Source organism: Hydra vulgaris, chromosome 11 (genome assembly GCF_038396675.1).
Source record: "Hydra vulgaris chromosome 11, alternate assembly HydraT2T_AEP".
Lineage (NCBI taxonomy): Eukaryota > Metazoa > Cnidaria > Hydrozoa > Anthoathecata > Hydridae > Hydra > Hydra vulgaris.
The window spans coordinates 49,614,422-49,642,384 of NC_088930.1; the positions used below are offsets into that span (position 1 = coordinate 49,614,422).

The 27,963-nt window shown below is 29.0% G+C and overlaps 3 protein-coding genes across 6 annotated transcripts in view; all 3 read right to left on the reverse strand.

Moving 5' to 3' along the window:
• The window catches only part of LOC101235377 (mitogen-activated protein kinase kinase kinase 20), a 44,425-nt gene extending 35,798 nt beyond the window's left edge, over positions 1–8,627 (reverse strand). Inside the window, exons 1-3 of the mRNA XM_065809090.1 lie at positions 8,490–8,627; positions 3,752–3,906; positions 3,518–3,605 (exon numbers count right to left, since the gene is read on the reverse strand). Of these exons, the coding sequence (XP_065665162.1) occupies positions 3,518–3,605; positions 3,752–3,895 (232 nt within the window). The 5' untranslated portion in view covers positions 3,896–3,906; positions 8,490–8,627. The remainder of the gene's footprint in view (positions 1–3,517; positions 3,606–3,751; positions 3,907–8,489) is intronic.
• A 5,343-nt stretch (positions 8,628–13,970) lies between these two features.
• On the reverse strand, positions 13,971–18,908 carry LOC136086733 (uncharacterized). 4 transcript variants are annotated; one of them, XM_065809091.1, is made up of 8 exons: positions 18,712–18,908; positions 18,424–18,517; positions 17,795–17,988; positions 15,581–15,715; positions 15,327–15,452; positions 14,983–15,236; positions 14,603–14,762; positions 13,971–14,284 (listed from the first exon to the last, which is right to left on the reverse strand). In XM_065809091.1, the coding sequence occupies exons 1-8, from the start codon at positions 18,905–18,907 to the stop codon at positions 14,124–14,126; spliced, it is 1,320 nt and encodes a 439-aa protein (XP_065665163.1). In that variant the 5' UTR covers position 18,908; the 3' UTR covers positions 13,971–14,123. The 4 variants fall into 4 exon arrangements, with proteins under 4 accessions (XP_065665163.1, XP_065665164.1, XP_065665167.1 ...); XM_065809094.1 differs by having other exon boundaries at positions 14,165–14,284; positions 14,577–14,762; XM_065809092.1 differs by lacking the exon at positions 15,327–15,452.
• A 5,902-nt stretch (positions 18,909–24,810) lies between these two features.
• LOC136087291 (uncharacterized) lies at positions 24,811–27,300 on the reverse strand. Its single transcript, XM_065809735.1, has 3 exons — positions 26,888–27,300; positions 25,057–26,812; positions 24,811–24,980 (listed from the first exon to the last, which is right to left on the reverse strand). Exons 1-2 carry the CDS (start codon positions 26,918–26,920, stop codon positions 25,853–25,855), a joined length of 993 nt encoding a protein of 330 aa, XP_065665807.1. The 5' UTR covers positions 26,921–27,300; the 3' UTR covers positions 24,811–24,980; positions 25,057–25,852.
• Positions 27,301–27,963: the final 663 nt, after the last annotated feature.

Below are 27,963 nucleotides of genomic sequence, written 5' to 3' on the forward strand. Positions count from 1 at the left end.
GAATCAAAATCAAACAAAGTTGTTTTGAAACCAATTAGATTTTTTAACAATTAGGACCTAGGAGCAACCCTTCAAAAAAAAACAATGGTATAATCCCAAAGGTATTGGAAATGGTTATAAAACAATTACTCCACTTCATACTTGTTTAAAACTTGTTAAATTTTATTATAATTTCATCAATAAGATAAGATCCACATTTGAAATTTGCAAGATCAGGAGAAAGTTTACCTGAATTTATGCATTTTACATTTATATATCTATAATATAAGCATTAGGTTTTTATGTCATTCTCATCAAGTACTAGAAGTTCCATTTGCAGAGGAGCAAAACTATAGCTGTCACTTCATTGACTTAAAACTATAGCTATATACATATATAACTATAGATATATAATATATAGATATATAACTTCAACATCATTTACATACTTACAACTATAGCTTATATATATACTGCTTATATACTGTCACATCATTTACATACTTAAGATTTTTACAAATCAATCAGATTAAACAACAAATTTTCTGTTTGTTAAATCATCATGAGATATAACTTAAATGTCTTCGGCCTGAGTTAATTAGTTTTTTTTTATACAAATTGCCCAATACCATTTTTGCCCCATCGAAAAAAAGTAATATAAGTGTTAATGTATTTATAACCAAAAGATCAATGTTTATTTGACTGCTTTCTTGTGGGTTGTAAAAAATAAAAACTTAGATATTTTAATCTTGAGCCTCTAACTTTGGTGCAAGTGATTTTTCAGAAACTGTCACTGGTCATTTAAAATGAATATTTTCTTTAAACCGTTGAACTGCCATTTTCTTTAAACCATTGAACTGTCATTAGTTTAGCATGTTTGTTAAGTTTTTAGCAGATATGTTAAACTGATGCAGACATCCTAAATTTTTTGCTCATTGTTTTTATTGTTTTGTTTTTTTTTTGCATTAAAAGTCAAAAAATGTAAATACAAGTTTAATTAATAAACATAAAAATAAATTGTATTAAACAGAATATAAAAGTTTCAAAATGCGATTACTTCTTAAAAATATTGTTCAAGTTGTTATAATATGTATAATATAAGAATAACAACATATATATATATATATATATATATATATATATATATTTCTTTTTTTTTCTTTTTTTTCCAACACCTTTACTTACAACAAAGCTGCAAGCAACCACTATTAGCAAACTATATGAATCAGGAAAACAAGACGAAGGAAGCGAATTCCAAAGAACTGATGTTCGAGGAAAAAAACTAGACAAATAAGAATTTTTGGAGCAATTAGGAACAGTCACAGTAAAAGGATGAGACTTTACTGAATGATAAGTAACACGAGAATGAATTTTAGTAGATGGCACAAGAGACGCTAACTCTTTAGAGTGCCCATTATAGTATTTAGAGAAGCAACATTACAACAATGTGATAATGGTTGGAGGTTGGCTGCAAGACCAGTACCAACTATGTTTACAATACATTTTTGCACCTTGTCTAAAAGAGAAAGAGCATCATTGGAAGATCCACCCCAGATATGGCAACAGTATTCCATACAAGGATGGATTTAAGATTTATAGAGATAAAAAATAGAATCAGGAGTAAGAAAGTGGCGAGTACGATAAAGAGATGCAACCTAATAAAGCAACCTTAGCAGATGCTAATTTTGCATCTTTAAGCGAATTCTTGTAATTTCATTGCAGAAAACTCTAAAGCATTTGCTGATGAATATTGAGTTTGCAAGTAACCATTTTTAATGTCAATATTTTGAATAACTATATCATATAAATTTGGGTGAATATGTGTAAGAGTAGGAGTTTTTATTTTGTGAAGAGAGTTGACTTATTAAAAATATAAAAGACCTAAAATTCTTGTTGTATAATTGGAGCAAGAAAACAACAATTCTAATTTGATCAATTAAATCATTTTGCGAGTACCTCCAACGAGACAAACAAACTAACTTTTCCAACAAAAAAACACAATATAGTTTCAAATTATGTCTAGTTTTTACATTTCATGATAAGTACAAATACTTTTATTAACAAATAAAAATAAACAATAAAAAATTAGATACACAAAAGTCTCAGGAATACAAACAGAATAAAGCGCATACTTGTTCACTTTTTACATCTCACCTTAACAAAACCTGTGTTTAGACATTTTGTTTAAATAATTAAGGCAACTAATACAAACTTAAAAAAATAACTGCATAATTATATCACGTTTTAGGCATATTTTTTGAGTACATATAATGTGTGATAATACGCATTATACGAATACCAGTAATAAATAACTTGTGTCATTAATTTTTTGTTATAACATCTTCAAAACAAAGTATAAATAATATACAGAGTTGGCCAAATTAATTGAAATCAGTTACAAATAAGCAAATTTTTGACAAATCATTTTTATTCATTTCCAAAACTATATAAAATTTCTATGAAGAGCATTCAAAAATGCTGTTCATATAAAGTTCAGTAATGAGATTGTTATCTAGTACTTGGTGAAGGAACCTTTATCCTTCAAAAGTGTTTGCATTCTTTCAGGCATAGAGCGAACCAGAAATTTGCAGTTACCAGTTATTTCAACATTTCAAAAGTTAATAATCTTAAAAGTTTGTAATCTTTTTCTTTCTTATGTCAGCTTTAAGAATCGATCACAAATTCTGGAGAGGATTCATGTCTGGGCTATTGCCCGGCCATGGTAAAATGCCTAAAAAGTCAGATACTGGGCAACTCTATGCTTCTTATGGCAATATGCTCCATCATGCATAAAAATTAGGTCTCCAACGCCCCGCAATTCTTTCTTTGCACTCCTTCCACTGTGCAAAGAGACGCTTCTTTAACACACTTTTGCACTGGTCCTACCTCATTGTACCTTCTACAACATACAACTTAGCCATGTCAAAAATACTCCTTACACTCCATACCTGCGTTGGGTGTTTAACATGCTAATCAATCATTCATAAAAATACTTCTCCATAATACCCTAATGCTTCTCCATAATACCCTGCAGTTTACTAGTTGCCTCTAGGTCATAAATTCAATCCTAAATTCAGCTTCTTTCCAAACCGTCCTAGAAAAATTTAGTGGAAACATTGCCCAATAAAGGCCCTGAAGGTCACCCATACTTAACATTATGAATAATTCAAAACTATAAAATTTTTTTTGCAGTTTATTTTTTATTTAATGACATATCTGCAAAAACAAAGTGATTGTATGCAATTTCAATTAATTAGGCCAACACTGTATTGTATACTTAAAAGTGTCGATTGCACAATCAAAGCATTTTCAAATTAATTAACAAAAAAGGAACCTTTATTATAAAACTTATATTAAAAATATAAAAAATATAAATTATTTATAAAAATCATTAAAATTTCATTTTACATAGGAATATGAGAATATAGAGACCTTAATGTATGTACATATATGAATACAATATTGTATATTATTTAAAAAGTGTTTTTTTTAATAAAATTTAATAAAGATATTTAAAAAAAGAAAATTTTTGAATAACCTGTAATTAAACAGAAATTCGGTGCATTGATAATTGCTCCATAAAAATGAATAATGTTTCTATGACTTAATACACCAAGGATTTCTGCCTAAAACAATAGCTATATATAATTTATAGAAAATATAGAATAATAGTTATATATGAAATATTTATATAACAACAAAAAATGATAGTTCAAATTATTAGAAAATAATATTTATAAGACAATTTAAGTAAGGCAATAAAATTTATTACCTCTTTATCAAGAGACAGTACTTTTTTAATTGCTACTTCTTTATTTTGAGAGATCCATCGAGCTCTATAAACTGAGCCAAAACTTCCAGATCCCAACTTTTCAAAAAATTCAAAGTCTTCAATTTGAAGTTGGGTAAAAAGCATTTTTGTTGAATCTTAATGAAAATAAATGTCATGGATTACATTTTAATGATAAATCTTAATGAAAATATAATAGTAATAAATGTCATGGATTACATTTGGTAAATAATTTGATTCTTATTCTAATAAAAAAAATAAAAAACTACCTCCATTTGAAAATAATTATTAGTTATTAAAATTCAGATTATTTTATTAGATATTTAGTTTATTTGTTTAGATATTTTATAAATTCAAGTTGTTTTTTTCTAAATTTGTTTATACTTATTTGTTTTATGTTTAAAGCAAAATAAAGTTCTTTAGCATTTAAAACAATATAAAGCGATCAATACATATTAAAGTAAGTTATGTTTGTATTTATTTATTTTTTTCTATTGCTTAAAAAAGTTTTAATTAGACAAAGACCATCTTTAAGCCGACACTATAATCTGTAAAATGTTGGAAAAGGTTTCTGATAATATAAAGTACTTAGTGCATCATCACACTAATCTGTATTTTATTATTAAACTAGCAGATAAGATAATAAACAAGCTGATAACAAGCTGATAAGCCTTTTAAGATAAGATAATAAACAAGCTGATAAGCCTCTTAAGACTAGTTAGTCAAATATATTTAAAATCTTAAAATTTTCTTTTAATGTTTTGTGTCTTAAAGAAATTTCTTTGATTACTGTTTACTGAAAGTCAGAAAGTGACCTTGATTTATTATTTTCTTTATCAACACAAGTGTTTTCTTTTGTTTTAAACTAAAGTCCAGAAAGCTTGATAAAAATATTGAGGAATTTTGGTGTCAAACAAACTGTACAGGGACATTTATTTGGCATCTTAGAGCATACTCTTACAATGTATACTCTATAAACTATAGTTCTATGATTAGAAACAAAACTCCTTAAATGCATTCTTTGAGTTAAACCCAACCTGTTTAAATTGAAGATTAATAGTGGTCTTTACATAACAAAGTATAGAGGATCTTTACAAAAATAATTATTAAATTCATTATTAAATGTTTATTAAATTCATTAACTACTAGCTTACACCACAAAGTGGGCCAAGAGTAACCAAACAGAGAACAGTTTTAGACTTATTAATCACCTAAATCTTGTTAAAATCTACTTTATACACCGCCTAGTAGGTAGGTAACTTTTATTTCTATTTTAGGTGTCTAAGTAACTTTTCTAAAATGCAGTTGTTATTTTTTTTAAATTAAACTTTAAATAGGTAAAATATGTTTTGTTCAGTTAAATTACCCCAAAAAAATGGAAAAACTTTAAAGTGCCTAATATAAGGGAGGGGGTAGGACTAAAAGGGTGGGTGGGAATTTTAGTTCAGATCTTACAAACAGGAGAGAGAGGGGTCTCAATTAAAGGGTGGGTGGGAATTTTTTAAAGAATATCAATAAAGCAATTTAATTTTTGCGTGGCTTGCAGTCAAATGAGCATTTTTAAACAGCAGTTTCATCATAATTTCAATAGGAATTAGTATGTTTATATAAGTGTTATACTATGGTGAAAAATAAACGAAAAACCTAATTTTTGACAAATTGAGATTTACAAGATTATTTGAAATGTCAACAATTTTTAAAGCTTGGTTACACTGAAAGTTTTTATTCTTATCAGTGACTGATGTACACGTTTTTTGATTTTTTTTTAATTTTGAGATACTATTTTTTTTTGTTGATATTAAGTAAAAAAAATTTTTGCGAAGTGACCATAATATTATTTGCAGTGAAGAAAAAAGAGACAATCTTAGAGGGCATTCATAAAATACAGTCTTAGGTGCTTAATGACTGATTTTATTAATGTTTGGAAATTTTTTCCATTTACCTCATGCTCATTTAGACCTTCCCCCCCCCTCTCTTAATTATTTTTACTTGTTATCAACAACAAAAAAACATCTCAAAACTAAAAACAAAGAATCAGAAAAAGTATACATCAGTTACTGATAAGAATAAAAACTTTTAGTGCAACTAGACTTTAAAAATTGTCCTTAAAAAAATCTCGTAAATTCCTATTTGCAAAATGTATTAAATTTAGGTTTTCATTTATTTCTCACTATAGTATAAAACTTAAATAAACATATCAAATTCTATTGAAATTATAATGAAACAGCTGGTAAAAAATGTGCATTTGACCACAAACTACAATAGAATTAATTCTATTCCTGTATTGTAAAAAACTCCAACCACCCTTTTATTAAGACCCCCCCCCCCTTTTTTTTTTTTTAATTAGATTTGGACTAAAGTTCTAAACCCCTTTTATCCCACCCCTTCCCTTGTATTAAGCACTCAAAAGCAGGCAGTAAAATAAAAGATTTAGTACCCTATCTCCCCTAATACATGCCTGTATGCTTTTAATTACAAAATCACCCTCTTTTCCCCAATGCATAAATTTTTCAAAACATCAGTAAAAAAACTTTTAGTTAATTTGACATATCTATGTTACATAACTGAAAGATTGATTTTTAAAAATCATGAAATTCGATGCTTTTAAAAGAAAGAAAGGAAGTTTTAGAAGATGAAAAGAACAAGATATTCAAACCATGTACATACTTGATATGTTAAACACCTTGTACGCATTCATACATTTTTGGGTAATCCTTTTCCCCCAAACCTGCATATGTACTTTATAGAAGACCCCTTAGAATAATTATTTTATGGAAGACCCCTTACAATAATACAGACAGAGGTTCAAGTATGTACATTAGGTCCAACAACGTTTACATTGAATTTTTAGACCTTAAAAAAAGAGGTCCCTATTGAATTAACCATCCTAAAAACAGTATCCCATAAAGAACAAATAAGAGATTTATATTGGTAGAGAATGAAATCAGGAGTAATAATATGACGAGTGCAATAAAAAAAAGGCAACATTAGTAGACGTCAATAGAAGGTCAGTAATGAATAATAATCTGAGAAGACATAAAGTAGAGAAGTCAGTAAGTATTGTTATTCATCAATATAAGAACAACAATATTTGACTTGGTATAATTGAAGATAATAAAAAAAACATTTAATAAATAGCTGATGTTAATGAACATGTCACATATATTGATCACTAGTATCTACAAGGCATTTTTTAAATTAACAGTTACCAACTCATTTTTATTTGTACAATAAATATGTAGACAAATGTTTCATGATTAAACTTTTAGTGCAGGAGTGAATCCAGCATTTTTTGTGTTTGAGCTATATTAAACTTACAGACACGAAGCAAACTCCAAACATACATATGTGCATACTTGTGTCAAATAAGGATGCCTTATAAAGACTGTTATGATGGTGTTCTGGGGGGAAAAAAGACCTAAAATTTTGTATAATACATAGTTTTATATAGCATTTTTAATTATCATTATTTTTTTGTTTGTTTGTATTACAAATGTGCTCCAATAAGACCTAATAGTTTTATTATAGAGCAACACAAAGGTATTTAACCAGGAAATTAAACACTCTTCTGGGTATCTCTTTTCTTACCAATATCACTTATTTGGCTAGAGCATGCATCAAACCTTGGACCTCTTGGTTCTGAGCCAGAAGTCTAACCAATATAATTGGTTCGAATTTTGGCTGCAATAAACAATTATAAAAAGAATGTTGGTGACTTCTTGTACTTTTCTGAAATATTTCATTTTTTAAAGAATTTCTTGGACAACTTTTTAGGTTTTATTTAAATGCAAGCTTTTAGATGCCATACTTTTGGATGAGTGTTATTAATTGGTGAAAATATTCTAAAAAAACAACTCAACAGATATTTAATTAATTAAAAAAATCGCATTTTCATTACAAATTATTAAATAATTTTTGTAATTAGTTTGTCAATATCCATATTAATTATTCCAAATATGACAACAGTGTTTTGATAATGGACAGATTCATAGAGTATAAAACAAATATAAAAAACAATAAAGAGTGAAAGTTTTAGCGGATGCTAATTTTAAAATAGATTTTAAATGGCTCAAACAAGAAGTTTGTGAAAAAGTAGAAGAATCCTTGGCTATGTTACTATTTAACATGCTACCATTGATAGATATAAGAATATAGTTATATATAAGAATAGTTTTCATTTATGAAACACTTTTCCTGAAATGCATGTTAAAAGAAAGTTAATGGCAAAGAACTTTCACAAAGTTCTGGAAAAATTATCCTGCTGTGCAGAAATAATAAGTTGGGGGAAAATATTGCAACAATTGCATACCCCTCTTTTAAAACTTGTAAAGCTTTACATTTTCACATACTTTCTTTTAAAAAGCTGTCAAAAACTTATGGAAAACGTTATGTTTGGAAAAATTCTTTCAAATAGCAACCAATTTACTTTCTTTATATATATTATTAATAAATGTATTTATAAACTACTGCGTGAAGCATTAATTAAAATTTATTTTTAATGTTTCGTGCATTAAAATTTAATTTGTATGCACGTAAAATATTATTAATAAAAAAAAAAAAAATATATATATATATATATATAATATAAAATCTAAATTTAAATTGGTTTTAAATTTTATTTCTAATTATTTAATTTTTTTTGTTGTTGTTGAAATTTTTATGTTTTTATAATTGTTGTTTTTATTATTATTATTATACCGTATATTGAATCATATACTACCTTTTTAAAATTTGTTGTTGCTGTTGTCCGCTCATGCTAGTGCCGTGTAATATATTGAAGCTGAGTTACCTCAATTTTTAAAAACCTTTAGTGGTGCCACGGTTTTTAACCTCGGAAGTTTTGTTAAAAGACCTTGTTTAATAATAGGCAGTGTCTACGCGTCCGGCGACCGGAGGAATATCTTCTGCACTATTCGTCCGGCGAGCGTACCACGTGACCAACCGGACAAACAGTGATAGGGATATACGTCCGATGAGTATTTACGTTAGGTTACGTCTAGATACACTTGCCAGATTACAAACTTGACAGCTATTCCTCTGGCGGATATAACACTGTCGGACAGATGCTGATATTATCCTGAATAAAAAATATTCTGAATATAAAGCTCAGAATATAAAGAGTTAATGGAAAAGCAATATTAAAAAAAAAACACCTCAAATCTGAAATTGATTTGCCTTTTTTTCTTATTTATTGATTGCGTATAGATTATTACACAACATAGCTTAAAATTGAATAATTTGAGGGAAAAAATAGCTCTGGAATAATGTCTCATACAATACGTAAGTCTTGTCCATAAAACTGTATGTAACTAAAGTCCTTGGACTATGATCAAACATTAGTGTTGGCCTTACCTTTACAGCCTCAGGCGAAATTTTAAAAACAAATACCATATATAGGTGAAAATGATAGCCGATAAAGACTTAATTTGGTTCAGTTACTTAAATTTTCAGTATTTTGTTACGGAAGTTTTTATAACGATATGCGAGCAGACTACCAATAAATTTCTTTCAAAGATCTTACGGAAGGTAATTATTGCTAAGCTATCTATCTCGAAAAACAAGGGTAAGGGAACCTTTTTATTACTTGATGAGATTTTTATTTTAAAAATATTGTTATATCTTGCAACATAAATTGAAAATGCAATAGGCGAAAAGTATAAACAAGCGGCATAGCGCATCAAAAGAATTTGCAAACACTGGCAAAATAGCAAACGTAAAAAATAAAATACATTCAGCAACTGATATGTATACACTCGCAGAATAATGTTCGCTAATAGGTTTAGGACAGTTAAAAACGTTTAACGCACTCAAAAAATACTAAAATTGATTTCTTTAACGATTGTTATATTGTAATCTTAACTTATTGAGAAAAAGGATTTATTTGATCAAAAAGTAAAATAAATCAGCGTGTGCAGACTTTACCATTAGCTGTAATGAGCATAGTTTACATCAACACAATTACACACATAAAAACCATAACAAAAGCAACCCTTAGGATGTGTGTGTTCACATTGCCTAATTAATGGATCATACGGAATTTACACAATATGCCGTTCACCATGCAACTATGTTACAAGGGCTCTTGTCATGTTGTAGAGGGTGATTAAAGATCCAAAAGGTGTCATATATGTTTTTATAATAAAATTAAATTTCTTTATATCGATTTTCTTGAAAACTGTTAAAATTTACTTGAAAATTGTTTAAAATACCTCTTTCATATCATAAAAACTTAGATTATTAAACATAACGTGCTAAACAGCCTTAGGACTTGTTTTGAAAATTCTGCTATTAGGAGCAGAATTTTCAAAACATTAAAAATACAAATATAAAAATGTAAGCAAATAAAAAAATCTAATGCTGCTGCAATTCTAACAAATTCTAAACTTATATTCTAATGAATTCTAAACTCATATTCTAATGAATTCTAAATTCATGTTCTAATGGATTCTAAACTCATATTCCAATGCATTCTAAGCTCATATTCTAATGAATTCTAAACTCATATTCTAATGGATTCTAAACTCATACTAATGGATTCTAAACTCATATTCTAATAAATTCTCAACTCATATTCTAATGAATTCTAAATTCATATTCTAATGGATTCTAAACTCATATTCTAATGGATTCTAAACTCATATTTTGATGGATTCTTAACTCATATTCTGATGAATTCTCAACTCATATTTTAATGGATTCTAAACTCATATTTTAATGGATTCTTAACTCATATTCTGATGAATTCTAAACTCATATTTTAATGGATTCTAAACTCATATTTTAATGGATTCTCAACTCATATTTTAATGAGTTCTACACTAATAATCTAATCTTAGATAAATAATATTCTTAAATAATATTCTAAATCTAATCTTATTCAAATTGCAATTAGTTATATGACTATAATCATTTTTACAACTGTTACATTTATTTTGTTTATTATTGTAATCAATATTTTATAAAACTTCAAGAAAATAAAATATTAAAACACAAGAAGAATTATTAGATAATCATGTCAAATACTACAAAATTATTAATAGCAACTACAAACTGTACATAACTAAACATTCTGGACATGACCATTCAAAAATCTCATTTTCGGAAACATTTTCTAGCAGGCCTTGACAAATACCATGAAACCAATCTTCACAGTTGTTACACTGTACTATATCCCTAAATCTATTAATATCAGTTTTCTATTATAATCATTATTTCATATTTAAAATCAATCATAATAAATTTTAATTCAATAACTATTATTAATACTATATCCCTAAATCTATTAATATCAGTTTTCTATCATAATCATTATTTCATATTTAAAATCAATCATAATAAATTTTAATTCAATAACTATTATATAGTTAGTTGTTAATGAGACAGTAATTTTTAAAAAATTTCAAACATTTCTTATCATTTTTTGAACTGTGTGAATCACATTGTCTGATAGCATCTGTTTGGTTGAAATATCTTGCAATTCAGCTGCAGAAAGCTTAGATGTTAACAAGATGTCACAATTTTGTGTACAAAATTGATCCTCGTTATTAGATGAAAGTTCAGCTGGATAGATAGTGCTAGATAAAAGAAAAAACTTAAAAAAACTTTGAAAATACAAAAATATAACACCAAATTATGCATGTAACACTTGCAAATAAACATTTAATTTCAAAATAGGAAACTTGTTGAAAAACAAATATCTAACCGCACATCATTAAACAGTTTTTTTTACATAAAACTTGATTACCTTTGATTGGATATTAAATTCATAGACTTATTATTGAAACAGCTTTTGCAAAACCATGCTTTGCTCTTAGGAGCAGCCTTTAAACAGACACATTTTCTGTCAAACCAACTTAGACAATGATCACAACATATCACAAATGTGTCACAGAGTTCGTTGTCACAAGCTTGGCACAGCCAAAGGTTCCTTTGCTTGATTATTTCAAGCTTACAAGTTAGATATGACCAAGAAACCGAAGAAAAATACTTTCTTACTCTTTTTATTTCAACTGGCTCATATGTCACTTTTGTTGGAATTTTTAGCCAAGGTAGAATATAAACAATCTTAACAAGTTGCTCAGCACTGAGGACTAATACCAAGATATTTGGTTTTATTAACCACCCAAGCAGCACTGAAACAGAATTAAAAAATTATAAAAGCAATATATAAATAAGTATAACATATTTAGTTTATATACAGTATTGAAAAAACTTCAAGGATTACGATATTATAATCATTATTTCATATTTAAAATCAATCATAATAAATTTTAATTCAATAACTATTATTAATACTATATCCCTAAATCTATTAATATCAGTTTTCTATCATAATCATTATTTCATATTTAAAATCAATCATAATAAATTTTAATTCAATAACTATTATATAGTTAGTTGTTAATGAGACAGTAATTTTTAAAAAATTTCAAACATTTCTTATCATTTTTTGAACTGTGTGAATCACATTGTCTGATAGCATCTGTTTGGTTGAAATATCTTGCAATTCAGCTGCAGAAAGCTTAGATGTTAACAACCCTGCCAGCATTCTATATGGGACCTATATGGGTCCTTTATGGGCTTGTACATGGGCCCCACATGGGGTGCCCATCTGGGGCCCTTGCAAAAGTGTCCGCGGGGCGCAAATGGGCCCGATATGGGCTGCCCCAGTGGGCAGCCCATGTAGGGCCCATATGCCGTCGCACGGGTCCCAGATGGACAACCTAAGTGGGGCCTATATAGTTTTTTGAAAACTTTGTACGAATTTAGGATAGCTTATATAGCATATTAAATATCAAAATTTTATAATTATTACATTAGATTGTGATAGTCATTAAGTTACAAGTTTATTTAACAAGATCACATTGCATATACGTATGTATACAGCTATAGCCACCATAGGAAAATAAGCATCATATTAGTAATACCAGGTGATACATAATGCTTACAGGCAGAACAAGCCATTAAAGTTAGTTGCATGTTATAACAATATATATGCAGGTAATACAATTGCAGAAACAAAACTTGTGTTGTACTGTTACATTTTGAAATAAAGCATTTATAGTGGGAAAACAGTAAATAATTTGACTATATAGTTTTTTTATGCATTTACTCAACCAAGTTTGCTTCATATAAACATTATATTATAGCTAGATTATACAGAAGATCCAGAAATATGACATGTATCCTAAAAATAAAACTGGTTAATCACACGAGTACATAAAAAAATTTTGACCCTTTTAATTAAAGACATATTTTAAAGTTTTTTATTACTCAATAATGGCATCGTGGATACTTCTCGATGACATTACAAAGTTACTGAAAGCAAGATAAAACTGTAATTATGTACAATGCAGCAAATACATTGAAGCACCATAAATAATGAAATAAGACTGCAAGTTTAATAGAAAGCATAATATTTGTTCACCAAATAGTAAACTCAAAAAACTCGAATGCATTTAGCACCACAATATAGTAAATCAAGTTTGCATCATATATAACAATATATTACAGCTAGATTATGCATAAAATCCAGAAATATTACAACTAACAAGTACTCTAAAAACAAAAGTTGTTAATTACACGAGTACATAAAAAATGTTGTACTATTGACTTTGTTTATGAATTTACAGAATGAAACACTTATATATATAATATTTTACAGCTCAATAATGGCATCGTGGATACTTCTCGATGACTTTATAAAGTTATTGAAAACATGATAAAACTATAATTATGTACAATGCAGCAAGTAAATTGAAGCACCAAAAATAATGAAATAAGACTGTATATTTAAAGTAACAGTCCAGCCAATTTCAAGTTGATGTTATTTTATAGTGTTCGCTTTAATAAGCATTATTGGAAACTCATTTTTTGTTTATTAACTGCTCGCAAGTTAAAAAATGTATTTTTCTAACGTAAAATCTAATTAATATTCTGGTTTAGTGACGTCACTGAACCAGAATATCAAGTATAGGACAGCGTAAATGCTTTGCTATGCAACATGCATTGGTCCGTTTTCGTCTTTGCACGTGTTATTGACATCACGGCTTAGAATACTAGCTATTGTTGTGCACTCGTTGGCTACAGATTTATTTATAATTTGCAATTTTCAACAAAGTAGTTTCTTAAAAATATAACTTTAGAAAAAACAAATAACATAATCAAAATAATTTTATAGACACAATTCTAATAATGACACTCAACTTAAAATTGGCTGGACTGTCACTTTAATGCTCAATACAATTTGTATCTATTACTCGTAAAGAAAGCATAATAATTGTTCATAATGAACATTGAACAATAAAACGGAATAATAGTATATATCTGCATGAGCACGTAATAAGATCAAGTGCTAATCTGCATCAACATTATTTGTTTTCTTTTGCTTTTCTCTCTTATCTCTTTCTGTGCGACCACCGTCCCGGTCTCTGGCACCTCCCAACCATTTTCCCACTTGTTGTTCAACATCTTTTCGGTTACAGTCCCTTGTGCAAGCACTTTTCTTGATGGCTTCTAACATTAATAATAAAACAAATAATTAAAATGTAAACAGCAAAAATTAGTAATAAAATGAAAATATTACATTCATGTTCAACAACCAAATAATAAAAATAAATTATTATTTTTATTATTTGGTTGTTGAACATGAATGTAATATTTTCATTTTATTATATGAATATTAACTTTGGCAATTATTATTTATTTAAAGTGTAAAATAAGTATTCAAATTCTGACATTTAACTGATATTCTAATTCAATAACAAAGCTAAAGAATGTAACATCAGTTAGAAGCAAGCATAACTACATTGATGTATCAAAACCCCAACTCACTGTAAATGACGGTGAAAATTTTTGATGTGCTGAACGATCTTTTGCCTTTAGTTCCCTGCATGTTAAACAAGATAGCCAAGTTTTTTACCATGAGGAATTTCATAATCCTTTTTGTTGTTTCCCAAATATCACGCCCACCCAAATCACTCAAATAGCCAATCTATGCACAATATGAAATATATTGGGCAATATTTTTTATGTAAAAAAAACAAACAAATTTTTAATTATAAACAAAATCTACATAACTAGCGATAACTGTAAAACATCCTTTCAATACATTGGATGGACAAATTTCAATATTAACTATATTCAGAATTGATTTAATGCAAAAAATTTCAAGCATTATTTTTATAATATTTAAAAAAAATTTCTTAACTTACTAATGCATTAGCAAAGTCATTATTTTTCAGCCGTTCTTCTATTTCTTGAAAGTTATCCATTGATTGCATTGGAAAGACTACATCATCGGGAAGCTCTGTCTTATCTGCACTCTTGTTGCAATGTTGCAGCAATATTTGCAGCATGTTGGTCTGAATGCGTTGAGTCTCCTGAATTTCCTTTTGAGTTTGCTTCATCTCCTCCATTGACGTTAAAATTCGTAATATTAAAGAGTCAGTAGTTGCCGATTTTGCTGCTATATTTGAAAAAAAAGCATAATAGTAATGAATTCGTAAATTTTGTCTTACATATAGATACACTGCAAAACAAAAATTTAAATGCTAACATTGAACAATGTTCTGACGCTTCTGGGTCAGTATATTCTTTTGGTGCCCCACCGGTGTAGTTTGGTTTGATAGTAGTGGTGATGTTTGGTCTGCATGAACTATTCTTCGCAATACATCACCAGAAGCTGTTCATAAACAATAATACTATATAATCAAAACTATGCATCTCAACATTAAAGTTGTATGCCATAACAATTACTTTTTTAGGCATTAGTAAAAATAAAATGTAATCGAAACCGTAAAATAAACATACACTTAACATGTTCACTTTGCTGCGATAAAACTGATTCCTCTGATTCAGTTTGTTTATTTGCATTTTCTGAAACTGTGTCTCCTACTTCAGTTCGTTCATTTGCATTCTCTGAACGTGTGTCCATTGCAATGCATCCTAAAGAATATACTAACTTTCACTAACAATATAACTAATTAACTAATGCATATATTATCAAATTGTAAACAATAATTTCATAAATAGTAACACGCTTAAAAAGGTAGTCTTGAAAATTTTAAATTTCAGTGAAGTAAAACTATTTAAGTGTTAGATTAATGTAATGTAATTTAACACAGAAATAATTATTTCTTTTAGTGTCATCACCAGACCAGATCGATAATAATCATTTCAAAGTTTGGTTATAAATATTACCTTTTGGATGAATTAAAAAGTAGTCGTTAAAAAAGCCATTATCTTGTTTTCGTTAGCATATTACATCTCTTTTGCATATTCAATAATATGTGTGTGTGTGTATATATATATATATATATAACGTCTGTTCACAAAAAATCCGGACTGATTTCAAATGTACACAAATTGTTCTAAATTTCGAATTTTCGATTCAAAATTTTTAAATTTAATCGGTCAACAACAACAGTTTCATTTTGTGGCAAAATTGAGTTTAAATAATTAATTCAAATAAACATGGAGCATCTAAAAGAGAACGATGTTAGAAATGTGATTGGAAATTTCTATAAACAAAACATAAACAGTGGAAAGAAATTTACAGTGGATCATTTTAAGAAAATGGGATCGCTAAATCTACAATTTATGACATAATTAAAAGGTCTGAAAATAATTTGCCAATGAATAGAAAAATCGGTTGCGGCAGAAAACCTTTTAAAATTACACCAGAAAAGAGAGAGTCCATGATTGCAAGAGCAGAAGAGAGAATCGGGATTTCGCAAAGAAAATTGGCACTAAAATATAAGGTAAGCGTTTCATACGTAAATAGATTATTAAGTATGCATGGACTAAAGTATACCAAAAGAAAAAATGCACCAAAAACAACAGAAAAGCAAGAAATTAAACAAAAGAAAAACTTATTAAAACTTTCAAAAACTTTTTTCAAGCCATCAAATGAGTTTGAAATCATCATGGATGATGAATCTTATTTCTGTGTAAATGGTGCAAATTGTTCACAAAACTCTGGCTACTATACAAAGGATAGTTCTCAAACTGATCCTAACATTAAATTCAACTTCAAAAAAAAGTTTGACGAGAAAGTTCTCGTTTGGATTGCAATCAGTCGTTTTGGTCATTCATCGCCTTATTTTGCTGTAAAAAACTGTGCACTGGATGCAAAAACTTATTCTAAAGAATGTATTACAAAAAGACTTCTTCCATTTATAAATTCCAAGCATCAAAACATGAAAATTTTATTTTGGCCTGACGGAGCGAGATGTCATTATGCAAAACACACATTAGAAACTTACAACACTTTAGGTATTAACTTTGTCGACGCTAAAGATAACCCCCCAAATGTACCGCAGTTAAGGCCAATTGAAAATTTTTGGGCACATTAAAAAGCAAAAGTTTATGGAAATGGATTTACTGCGAAAAATCTTGACCACCTTAAGAATAGAATTCGATTAAAGTTGAAAGAGTTTGATCCAGACTACTTTTTCAACCTAATGGATTCAGTCAAAACTAAAGTTCGAAAAGCCGCTGATTTAGGACCACTTTCAGTTATAAAATAGTTAACAATGTCCAGTCACTCATTTTAGTTAAATTTTTGTCAAAAATCGATTAATTTTGTATTCAATTAAGAACAATTTTTCATTCCGGATTTTTTGTGAACAGACGTTATATATATATATATATATATATATATATATATATATATATATATATATATATATATATATATATATATATATATATATATATATATATATATATATATATACATATATATATATATATATATATACATATATATATATATATATATATATATACATATATATATATATATATATATACATATATATATATATATATATATATATATATATATATATATATATATATATATAGTATAATTAAATTATAAATGTCTGGATTAGCCATTCAAAATTACAAATTATGCCAAGGTAAAATGTTACATCAATATATTAATTAAATTTCCGTAACTTCAACAATGCAGAATTTATATACACTCTTGTTATGAGAAATTTAATTAACAAAACTGACCTTGTGAGGTTTGGTGTGGCTGCACGGATAATTCAGCAGCAGATATTGTCTTACTAAATTCAGTGGGGGGTGCTGGAGGTAAAAATTCAGTTTGCCGGTCAGATAATTTATGACATTTCTTCTGTTTTTTTGATGTCATTTTTGAACTTGTATCACTATCACTGTTAGTATCATCTGCCGGTGCAATAATTTTTCTAAAAAGTACAAAGTGTTTGTGAAAAAATGAGACGGTACAGAAACTTGATACAAAGCTAGTTTAGTGATCAAATCAATTCTGCTATAGTTTTACTAATTCGGTTAACAAACCTTTTGCCTTGTCAGTTATTTTATAATAGCTCTAATATATAATTTATACGACACATGAAACATGCTGACTGTCTCAATACCATGCAAATTGCAATATATAATTACATTAACCTTTACCACTGGCCTATGGTAGTAACACGTTTGTAGGTATTATACTATACAGCACATAAGAAATTAACTTTAAAAAAGTAAATCAATTTAGTTTAGACTCTGAATTTATCATTGTTTGCTCTGTAATATATTACTTCAATTAGTTAAATTGTAAATTTTATGTGAAATACATCACAAGATTTCTTTTATATAATATGAATGCAGAAATGTACCTTTTACGTCTTTTACCATCTTCTTCTCGATCTGTCTGCAAATCAGACGAATATTCAGCTACTTTGCATTTTTCCACCGCTCTCTGATACGTAACTAAAATTATTGTAAAGTATACCATGCATGCGTTTCATTTCTATAAAATTTTATATTTATATTATTATTTAATTAATTTAACTGCAATTTATAAATAAGTACAAAAAATTTGTATCACTTTGAAAAATTATTCTGTATTACACATTTCATTAATAAACTATATATACAATATTACTACATTTAGTTATGTAAACCTGCTTTTCCAAGTGTTCTAATTTTGTACTTATTCCAATTCTTATTGGGATTAGCACTGGTCTGCACTAACTTCGAAACCTTATGTTTTGCCTCAGTGTCGGGCCAGAAACACTCATCTTCTTCTGCAGAAGTAAACCATTCTACTGGAATGATGTCTACTGTTCCGTAAGTTATGAATTCAACAACTGCAAACATTTCCTACTAAAAAAGTTTAGTTCAATTCACACAGCTGTACCAATTATGTTGTTGCAAAGTTTATTAATTAATAAAAATTGTCTTAATATCAAAAACTATTAATTGCTGTGCAACAATGGTACTGCAATATTGCCATCTTCAAATGGCAATAAAATATGTTTTTGGTTCAAATCCTTTATAGATATATAACTTAGTTTCTTTGATAATCTTCTCACTTTATAAATTCCTAACTTGATGACGACAAAGGATATGTAAAAAAGGGGACAGCTTCCAAAAAGTTTTCATATACAATTACTGTATCATAATTTGATGACTTCAATAAATTTCGCACAAGAACAATGTCTTCATGAATTTTAAAACAATTATTTCCAGGTGAAACCATAATAAACAAACTAGCTCCTTTATGTTGGCCATACTGTTCGTAAATATTTTGTGGAAGATTTTCAGGCAATGGACCTAAGTAGTGCTGATGTAAATGTTTACAAATTTCCTTGTTTTCTTCAATTTTACAACATCTTTCTTTTTCAGCACATCGACGAAGTATTTGGCTAATAAGATTTTGTGGGTGTCTAACCAGTTTTTTCAATTGCCCTAAATAATTTTCAAAAGGAAATGCTGCCACATTATCCAAACTGCCATACTTCCTACATTCATTTACTACATGAATAATTGAATGTACATTATATACAAGTTCATGCGACCCATATTTAATTTCAAAGTTTTTCACAAAAGTTATTAGCAGGTTTTCAACATAATCACAAAACTTATTACACAACTTTGGATTAAGTAAAAATGTCATAGACACGCTTAACAGTAAGAAATTACGATAAACATTATCAGAAACCAACTTAAATAAAATAGTAGGTCCAGTATATAATAAAAATTGGCACAACTCTGTTGCCTTCCATTGTTGGTACTCATACAGTGATCTTGGGCGTCTCGCAAACTCTTTAGGAAAATATTTTTTAAGTGATATAAGTTTTTCAGATATTTTATTAACTGTGTTAGCAGACAATCTTTTTTTTAAATCGCCCTTGATCCATAAAGATATGATCCGCCTAACTATTCCCAAGCATACAAGGTGCATGTAATCAAGAGGACATTGTGTAACAAGTCCTACTAGCAATTCAGTTAACGGTGAAAGTGCGATATGGCGATCTTCATTTTTTTGCATGATAAAGTCCGCATCAGTACGTAGTGTTGAATTTGTATTGGGAAACATCATTCTATATTTCAAATGGACCCCTTCTTGTATACAGCGTTCACAGCCATTGTAACCGCAATGTCCTTTTATACATTTAATAAAAGCTCTAGCTGGGGCGTCACAAATTATTGCATTTATAAATATGTCATGTTGTTTTCCACGGTATTCTAAACCTTCCGACAGAGACTTCATTTCTAAAATAAAATCATTTAAATATTTCTCTACTGATGTTGGCTTTGTCTTGCCTGTATAAAGTCCAATAATAAAAAAATTGTTTTCTAGGTAATTCATTTACATACCCGAGTATTGGTCAAAGTTGCGTATTTGAACTATGAAAGAGTGGAATGCCGTCAACATTTATATTTAAAGATAGTGCAGAAATGTCTGATAATGTCGATTCATTTAATTGCGATAATGCACTCAATAAGGCAGTTTTTACTTCAACATAATAGTATGATCCACCAGCTCTGGCGATGATATTAGAAACCTTAGGTGTTTCCATCAAAGTGCGTTCATCTTTAGGAACATTTAAACCTGCCAACCATAGAATATGCAATAGAGCTGTTACTGCAGTAGTAGAAATATTATGTCTAACTACCCACGTAGCTAGCTGATCACGAATATCACATTTACAAACATTCTCTTCATCATTGCTACTGCCTACGAACTTGTCAGAATATTCACTGAAATTGGATTCATTGTCGCTATAGTTTCCATCAGTAAGATCATACGTACTTGCTTCACTATTAAATAATTGGCTTTTACTTTAAACATTGCAATGATACATCTGAAAGATTATTATCTATTATTTTGAAATTTTCATCAATTTCATTTTCATCCAATATGCAAGAACGTATTTCTACATCTCCACTAGTCATTATATTATTAACTGATTCATAACACAGACCTAAGTCATTGTTAATGTCGGGCTCTTCATTACGTTCATTCACACTCTTTAGTAACTCATCCACTGCCCTTCTCACTCGCCTCCTTTTTGTTCTTTAACAACATTCAAAATTTTTGGCCATATTCTATAAATATTTAACTTAGATAATAAAAAATTTATCGCAGTAAAATGTGAATTCACAAATAAAATATATTATTAAAAATTTTATGACAACATAACCAACATATTTTATGATCGATGGCATCTCGGAAAATTGTTGAAAGCTTAAATTGAAATTATTTAAAGATACCGGATAATTAACTTAATGCATTATATTACTAACCACTAACCAATAAATTAAAGCCTACCGTCAACGGGGGGTGACTATGAACAGCGGGGTGACTATGAACATCAGTACCAAGTTAACTAAAAGGTGAAACAACACACATAATAGATCTAAATTGTGTGTTATTTTGATCCAGTTGCATTAAATATAATATTTGCAACATAATTTTAGGCTGCGCAAAATATTTTCCTTTCTCGGCTTTTCTTTATCGCATATCAACAGCATGAGTTACATTGTTCGGGTAGTTTGTTGACTTATCAAGCTATATCTTAAGAAGCGCGTATCAAAACACTATAAAAGTTGCTACACATCAAGTTCAGGTACATATTGTTCTAATGAATTCAAAACTGAGGGTGTAGTTTGTCTGTAAATGATTATTTGCTCATTTAAAAATAGCATTTTTTTTTATCAAGAATTCGAGTTTTTTTTTATTAATTTAAGGAACTATGCCTCGAAATTACAAAAGAAAGGAAAAAAGCCGAGCTTACAAAACAAAATACACTCAAAAAGACTTACAAGCAGCAGTAAATAAAGTGAAAAACCACGGGTTTACTATAAGGAAAGCAGCCAAAGCTTATAACATTCCGCTAGGAACTCTCCATAAAAACGTAAAACTTGGAAATCAAGTTCCAAAAAAGCATGGTGGACAAACCAGACTTGACAGTTCTACAGAAAATTTAATTGTTCAAACAATTACTTATATGACAGATTGGAGGGTGCCTCTTGATTCTTTGGACATTCGACTTTTAGTTAAATGTTATTGTGATAAAAAGAAAATAACAGACTTTATATTTAAAAATAATATGCCTGGTGTAGATTGGGTTCAGTCTTTCATGAAAAGACATTGTCTGACAAAAAGGGTTGCTGACAATGTAAAGCATAGTAGGGCTTTAGTCAATGAAGAAACCCTTAACCGTTATTTTAACAACTTATACCAAGAGTTAATGGATATACCTCCAGAAAACATATACAATTATGACGAGACCAATATAACAGATAATCCAGGGTCCAAAGCTGTTATTGTTCGTCGTGGAAATGGACACCGCGTTGAAAACAAACAGGAACATTCAAAGCAATCAACTAGTATAATGTTTGCTGGTAACGCTGTTGGAGAATTTTTGCCGCCTATGGTTATTTATAAAGCAAAAAATCTCTACCAGGGTTGGACTCATGGTGGACCACCTAGAACCGTATACGATATCACCACTAACGGGTGGTTTGATGGTAGAACATTTACCAGATGGTTCATGGAGATATTCTTGCCTATTGCTATTTTAAAAACAGGAACAACATTGCTGATTGGTGATAATCTGGCTTCACACTTTTCTCCAGAAGTTATTGAAGCCACGATTCAACATGACATCAAGTTTGTAACAATGCCACCTAATGCAACCCATCTCTGCCAACCACTAGATGTTGCTGTATTTAGAGGGCTAAAGCAGTCGTGGAGGACAGTACTTTCAAAGTGGAGAATAGAAAGTCGTATTAAAGGGGCTATTCCAAAAGAACACATGCCAACTCTTTTAAACAAGTTAGTAAACACCTTGAAACCAGAAGCTTTAATTTCCGGATTTCGAGCAACAGGAATCTACCCTATGAACAAAACAGAGGTGATAAAACGACTTCCTGGAAAAAATAAAGACTCTGGTGGTAAAAACACTGTAATGGTTCTTAACGAATCCGTTTTAGAGATTCTGAAAAACAATCTAGGCTTAGGTACAAATCCAGTTGCAATACAAAAAACACGCGGTCCAAAGGTTGAACCAGGAAAAAGAGTTCTTTGTTTAGATGAGTCAATGCCATCAAGTTCAACAGAGAAAAACAACAAAGATAGTGATTGGTACTGTGCTTTCTGTAACAAAAAATGGGTGGAGTTAAGTGACGACGTATGGATTCAATGCGACAAATGTAGCAAACCTTATCACCTCCAGTGTTGTGGCCTTTTCTATGAAAAAGATCAATATTATAAGCTTGATATTGAAAAAATTGACTAAGGTATTTAATTTATAATGTTTACCAGGCCTAGAACCAATTATGGAAGCTAGATAGTATAATGTTCTGTTAAAAAAAAAAAATTAGCTGTTAGACTAACTGTATTGTTATATGATGCATAAATGTTTAAAAAGCGTTCATAGTCACCCCAGTTGACGGTAATAATTACATCAGTACAAGTACTAGTAAGTTATTTTCTGTCCTTTTATCATAAAATAATATATTATACAAGCAATGACGTTTAAAACAAATTGATCAGTTTCTTATAAAACATATGTATAGTAAATATACTATTTTCAAAACAAAACATTAATACTTACTAAATGTTCGCTGTTTTTTTCAAAATAATTTGATAATTAATATTTCACTATAACTATAGCGTTGCAAATTGCAAATTAACAAATTCCTGATGCATAATATAATAATTCATAATCTAGCTGCCTTGGATGAACTGAACACTCGAAATTAAAACAAGTTTTAAATGCTATTTTATTATATTCCAATCAAAATAAATGACGGAATACGAAAATTATATAATAATAATAGTAAATAATGAGTTCCGTAATTTTAATAATTTGCCCATATGGGACCCATATAAAATCGTATGACAAGCCCACATCAAGCCCATGCCCGGATGCCAACGCAATCCCGGGATACAACCCATCTGGGCATGCTGGCCGGGAAGATGTCACAATTTTGTGTACAAAATTGATCCTCATTATTAGATGAAAGTTCAGCTGGATAGATAGTGCTAGATAAAAGAAAAAACTTAAAAAAACTTTGAAAATACAAAAATGTAACACCAAATTATGCATGTAACACTTGTAAATAAACATTTAATTTCAAAATAGGAAACTTGTTGAAAAACAAATATCTAACCGCACATCATTAAACAGTTTTTTTTACATAAAACTTGATTACCTTTGATTGGATATTAAATTCATAGACTTATTATTTAAACAGCTTTTGCAAAACCATGCTTTGCTCTTAGGAGCAGCCTTTAAACCGACACATTTTCTGTCAAACCAACTTAGACAATGATCACAACATATCACAAATGTGTCACAGAGTTCGTTGTCACAAGCTTGGCACAGCCAAAGGTTCCTTTGCTTGATTATTTCAAGCTTACAAGTTAGATATGACCGAGAAACCGAAGAAAAATACTTTCTTACTCTTTTTATTTCAACTGGCTCATATGTCACTTTTGTTGGAATTTTTAGCCAAGGTAGAATATAAACAATCTCAACAAGTTGCTCAGCACTGAGGACTAATACCAAGATATTTGGTTTTATTAACCACCCAAGCAGCACTGAAACAGAATTAAAAAATTATAAAAGCAATATATAAATAAGTATAACATATTTAGTTTATATACAGTATTGAAAAAACTTCAAGGATTACGATATTTATGTAATATAAATCTTTTTATTAATTAGGTAATGTAAATCTTATAGGATTATTTATTCTACCATTATATATTTTTTATTAGTACTTGTATTCTTATCTGTCGGGGACATCTTTAAAAATGACAACAACTTAAAAGTGGCTTCTCTCTTTCTTTTGGGTGATCCAATAACTGTTGTTTCTGATCCTTTTGGTCGCCCACGCCTGGGTATATGTGACGGCATCTTAATTAGGTTGGGATCTGGCAGAAAAAAAAATCAATTCTAAAAAAATGAACAATTATAAATTTTAATAACGTAATGAGGAAAAATACTCACCTAGAATAAACTCATCAAATGATAGTTAGTTAGCTGCAGTGTTGTTATTCAATAACAGAGTTTGTAAATGTAAATGAGGAAGCACATTTACTTTTGACTCATTGGCTGATAGGCTGATTTTTTTGCTTTGACTCACAGATGGAGATTGTGTATGAGGTTGAACCAAAAAATTGGAGATCAACTCATCACTAGAAACTATTGAATTTTGAAAATCATCAGCTTCACCGATATCTAACACCATATCATTTACTTCTTTATTTGGAAAAACCTGTAAAGAATTTTCAAATTCTAACAATTTTGATAGCAAAATATTAAATTGCTTTCCCTGTGCTTCACTAACCAATGCAGCAATTCTCTGAGATATCAAGAACGCTTTTCTATATTTTGCCTGTTGTGACAGAGGCTTTCTACAATCTTGCTGAATAGATGAAACACTAATGAAATTTGACTGCAAATACTCAGTGGACTTGGTTAAATTTTGGGTCATTTGAAAAAAATCTAATCTCCACCTTTTTAAAACAAGGCACTCTTTAAATAAGCTCTCTCCACTATTCAATCGGAATCTAAAAATGTGTTTGCATGGCAAGCCCGTTGAAGTAGCAAAATCACAGTTGCATGAAATACTGGTTGTTTCCTGCTGAATTAAATCAGACTCCTCTGCAGCTAAAAACTGTGCATTTATGTGAGTCATTGCGAAAGGTGTTACTAAAGCGGCATACTCTTCCTGTGAACTGGACATTAAACTAGTGAATGATTTATGAAAAACACATATGGCTCTATGTCTGCACTCATTTTCTTATACTCTTATGATAACAATCAAATCCGAAAAAAATGTAACCATCCCAGAGTGTTTGGATATGACACTTTTTAACTTCTGGTTTACATTTTCAACACGGTTTGTTGTGCTGTTCATTAGATTCAACTTTTTCTTTTTTAAACCTTCAACCCACTGCATTCTTATGCCATGCCAATTTACATTAAAATAGTCTATGACAGGCTCCAATTTAAGAGCCTTAAGGTCATCATAATGCATATCATAGGCAACCTCATTATCAGAGTGAACTAACTGTTGCAGAATTTCTAAGACAAGAAGTCTCTGCTCTGCCTTTATACCCATTTTTTCAACAGTTATGTCCCTGTGAAATGTGCGCAAGGTGTGAAAAAGACATAATTGAAGAGAAGCATTTGGAATTTTGTCACTAATCACATCTCTCTCAACCATATCTTTGTCTGTCACAACAACTTGAACACCACTGGTATCGTTATATTCTTTAAATATGTTTGTTAACTCTTCTATGATTACTCTCTCCTCATTAGCAACAATCCAGAGTGCAATAATTACTCCTTCACCATTTCCATCAACACACATTAAAACATAAAGTGGCATACGCAAGTTGTTAAGCTTGTATGTTGCATCAAGGAGAAGCAGTTCAGGATAATATGCAAATAACTTCATCATATTGTTTTCCTGATAATACAATGCCTGAAGTTGATTGTCATCATTAATAACAACCTCTGTCACAGAATCCTTCTGTTTAAGCATTTCACTTAACAGAGTTGTCAAATTGTTATCATCCTGATTTTTAAAAGCTTGATTTATATTTTGAATATCCTTAAGTGTAATAATATTCCCAGTAGATTTCATCATATGTTGTTGTATCAACTTTTTGTTAGCTTTTACAGCAAGCATATGAGTCATTTCATTTTTTTCATCTACATCCAATTGACGCTGATGTGGGAGATGCATAAATGATTCCTGCAACAAATTTATTTAAAATCATTTTGTAATACGTTATATCACTATTTTATAAAATTATTACAAGTAAATTACCTCTGTGATACAATGAGAGTGTTCTTCAATCATTTTAACAACTTGAAGTTTCTTCCCATCATCACTCAGTTGAAAGTTAATGCATACTTTGCAATTTTGTCGGAATGTTCTGGAAAAGTAAATATTTTTTTTTTTTGTTTTGTTTTTATCTAAGAATGTACCGAATCCAAGATTTTGCCAAAGCTGAAGCTATATTTACCAATAGTAACAAGGCTGTATACACTGATGATATATATATGACACAAAAAAAGTAAATGCAAGAAGCATTTACTTTAAGCAGTTGTAAAATTCATTTATGTTTTTAACAACTTTAAACTTTTTTCCCACCCATTTAACCTTCACTTTTTATTTCAACTTTTTTCGACAACTTCACTTTTTATTAACTTTGATTGTTTTTTATTGGTTAATTTCCAAAAATGCTAAAGGATCAATATATGTATATATATATATATATATATATATATATATATATATATATATATATATATATATATATATATATATATATATATATATATATATATATATATATATATATATATATATATATATATATATATATATACATATATTTTCAAACGTTCTAGGCGCGATAAACAACACTCGTTCAGCTTATAACGAGCGTATAAAATAACGCTCGTCCAATAGTTCAAGACTATTTTTTTATTTTCATAAAATATTTAAAAAAGATTTTTTATTAAAGATATTCTGTTATCAAACAACTGATATAAAATATAAAAAGCACAACGTCGTTCTCTTTTGCACTAACGTAATGAATGAATGAGCAGTTTAAAGTCGTTAATCGTCACTAATTTCAATAATGGAATGTGCACGTGGAAACACAATGTGAATACAAAAATGCGCAAATAAAATAAGAATAGAAAATTAGAAAACCATTGTAAGAAAATTAAAACTGCGGAGTATTTTTAATCTTGTGAAAATATCAAGTAAAATTTATTTGATTTATTGTTTGTAATATTCCACACATCGTTTATGATAAAAATAAATATTAATAATAGAGTAATTTTTAAAATTAGTTTTTGTTCATAGTATAGATTTTTTATTAACTATTATTT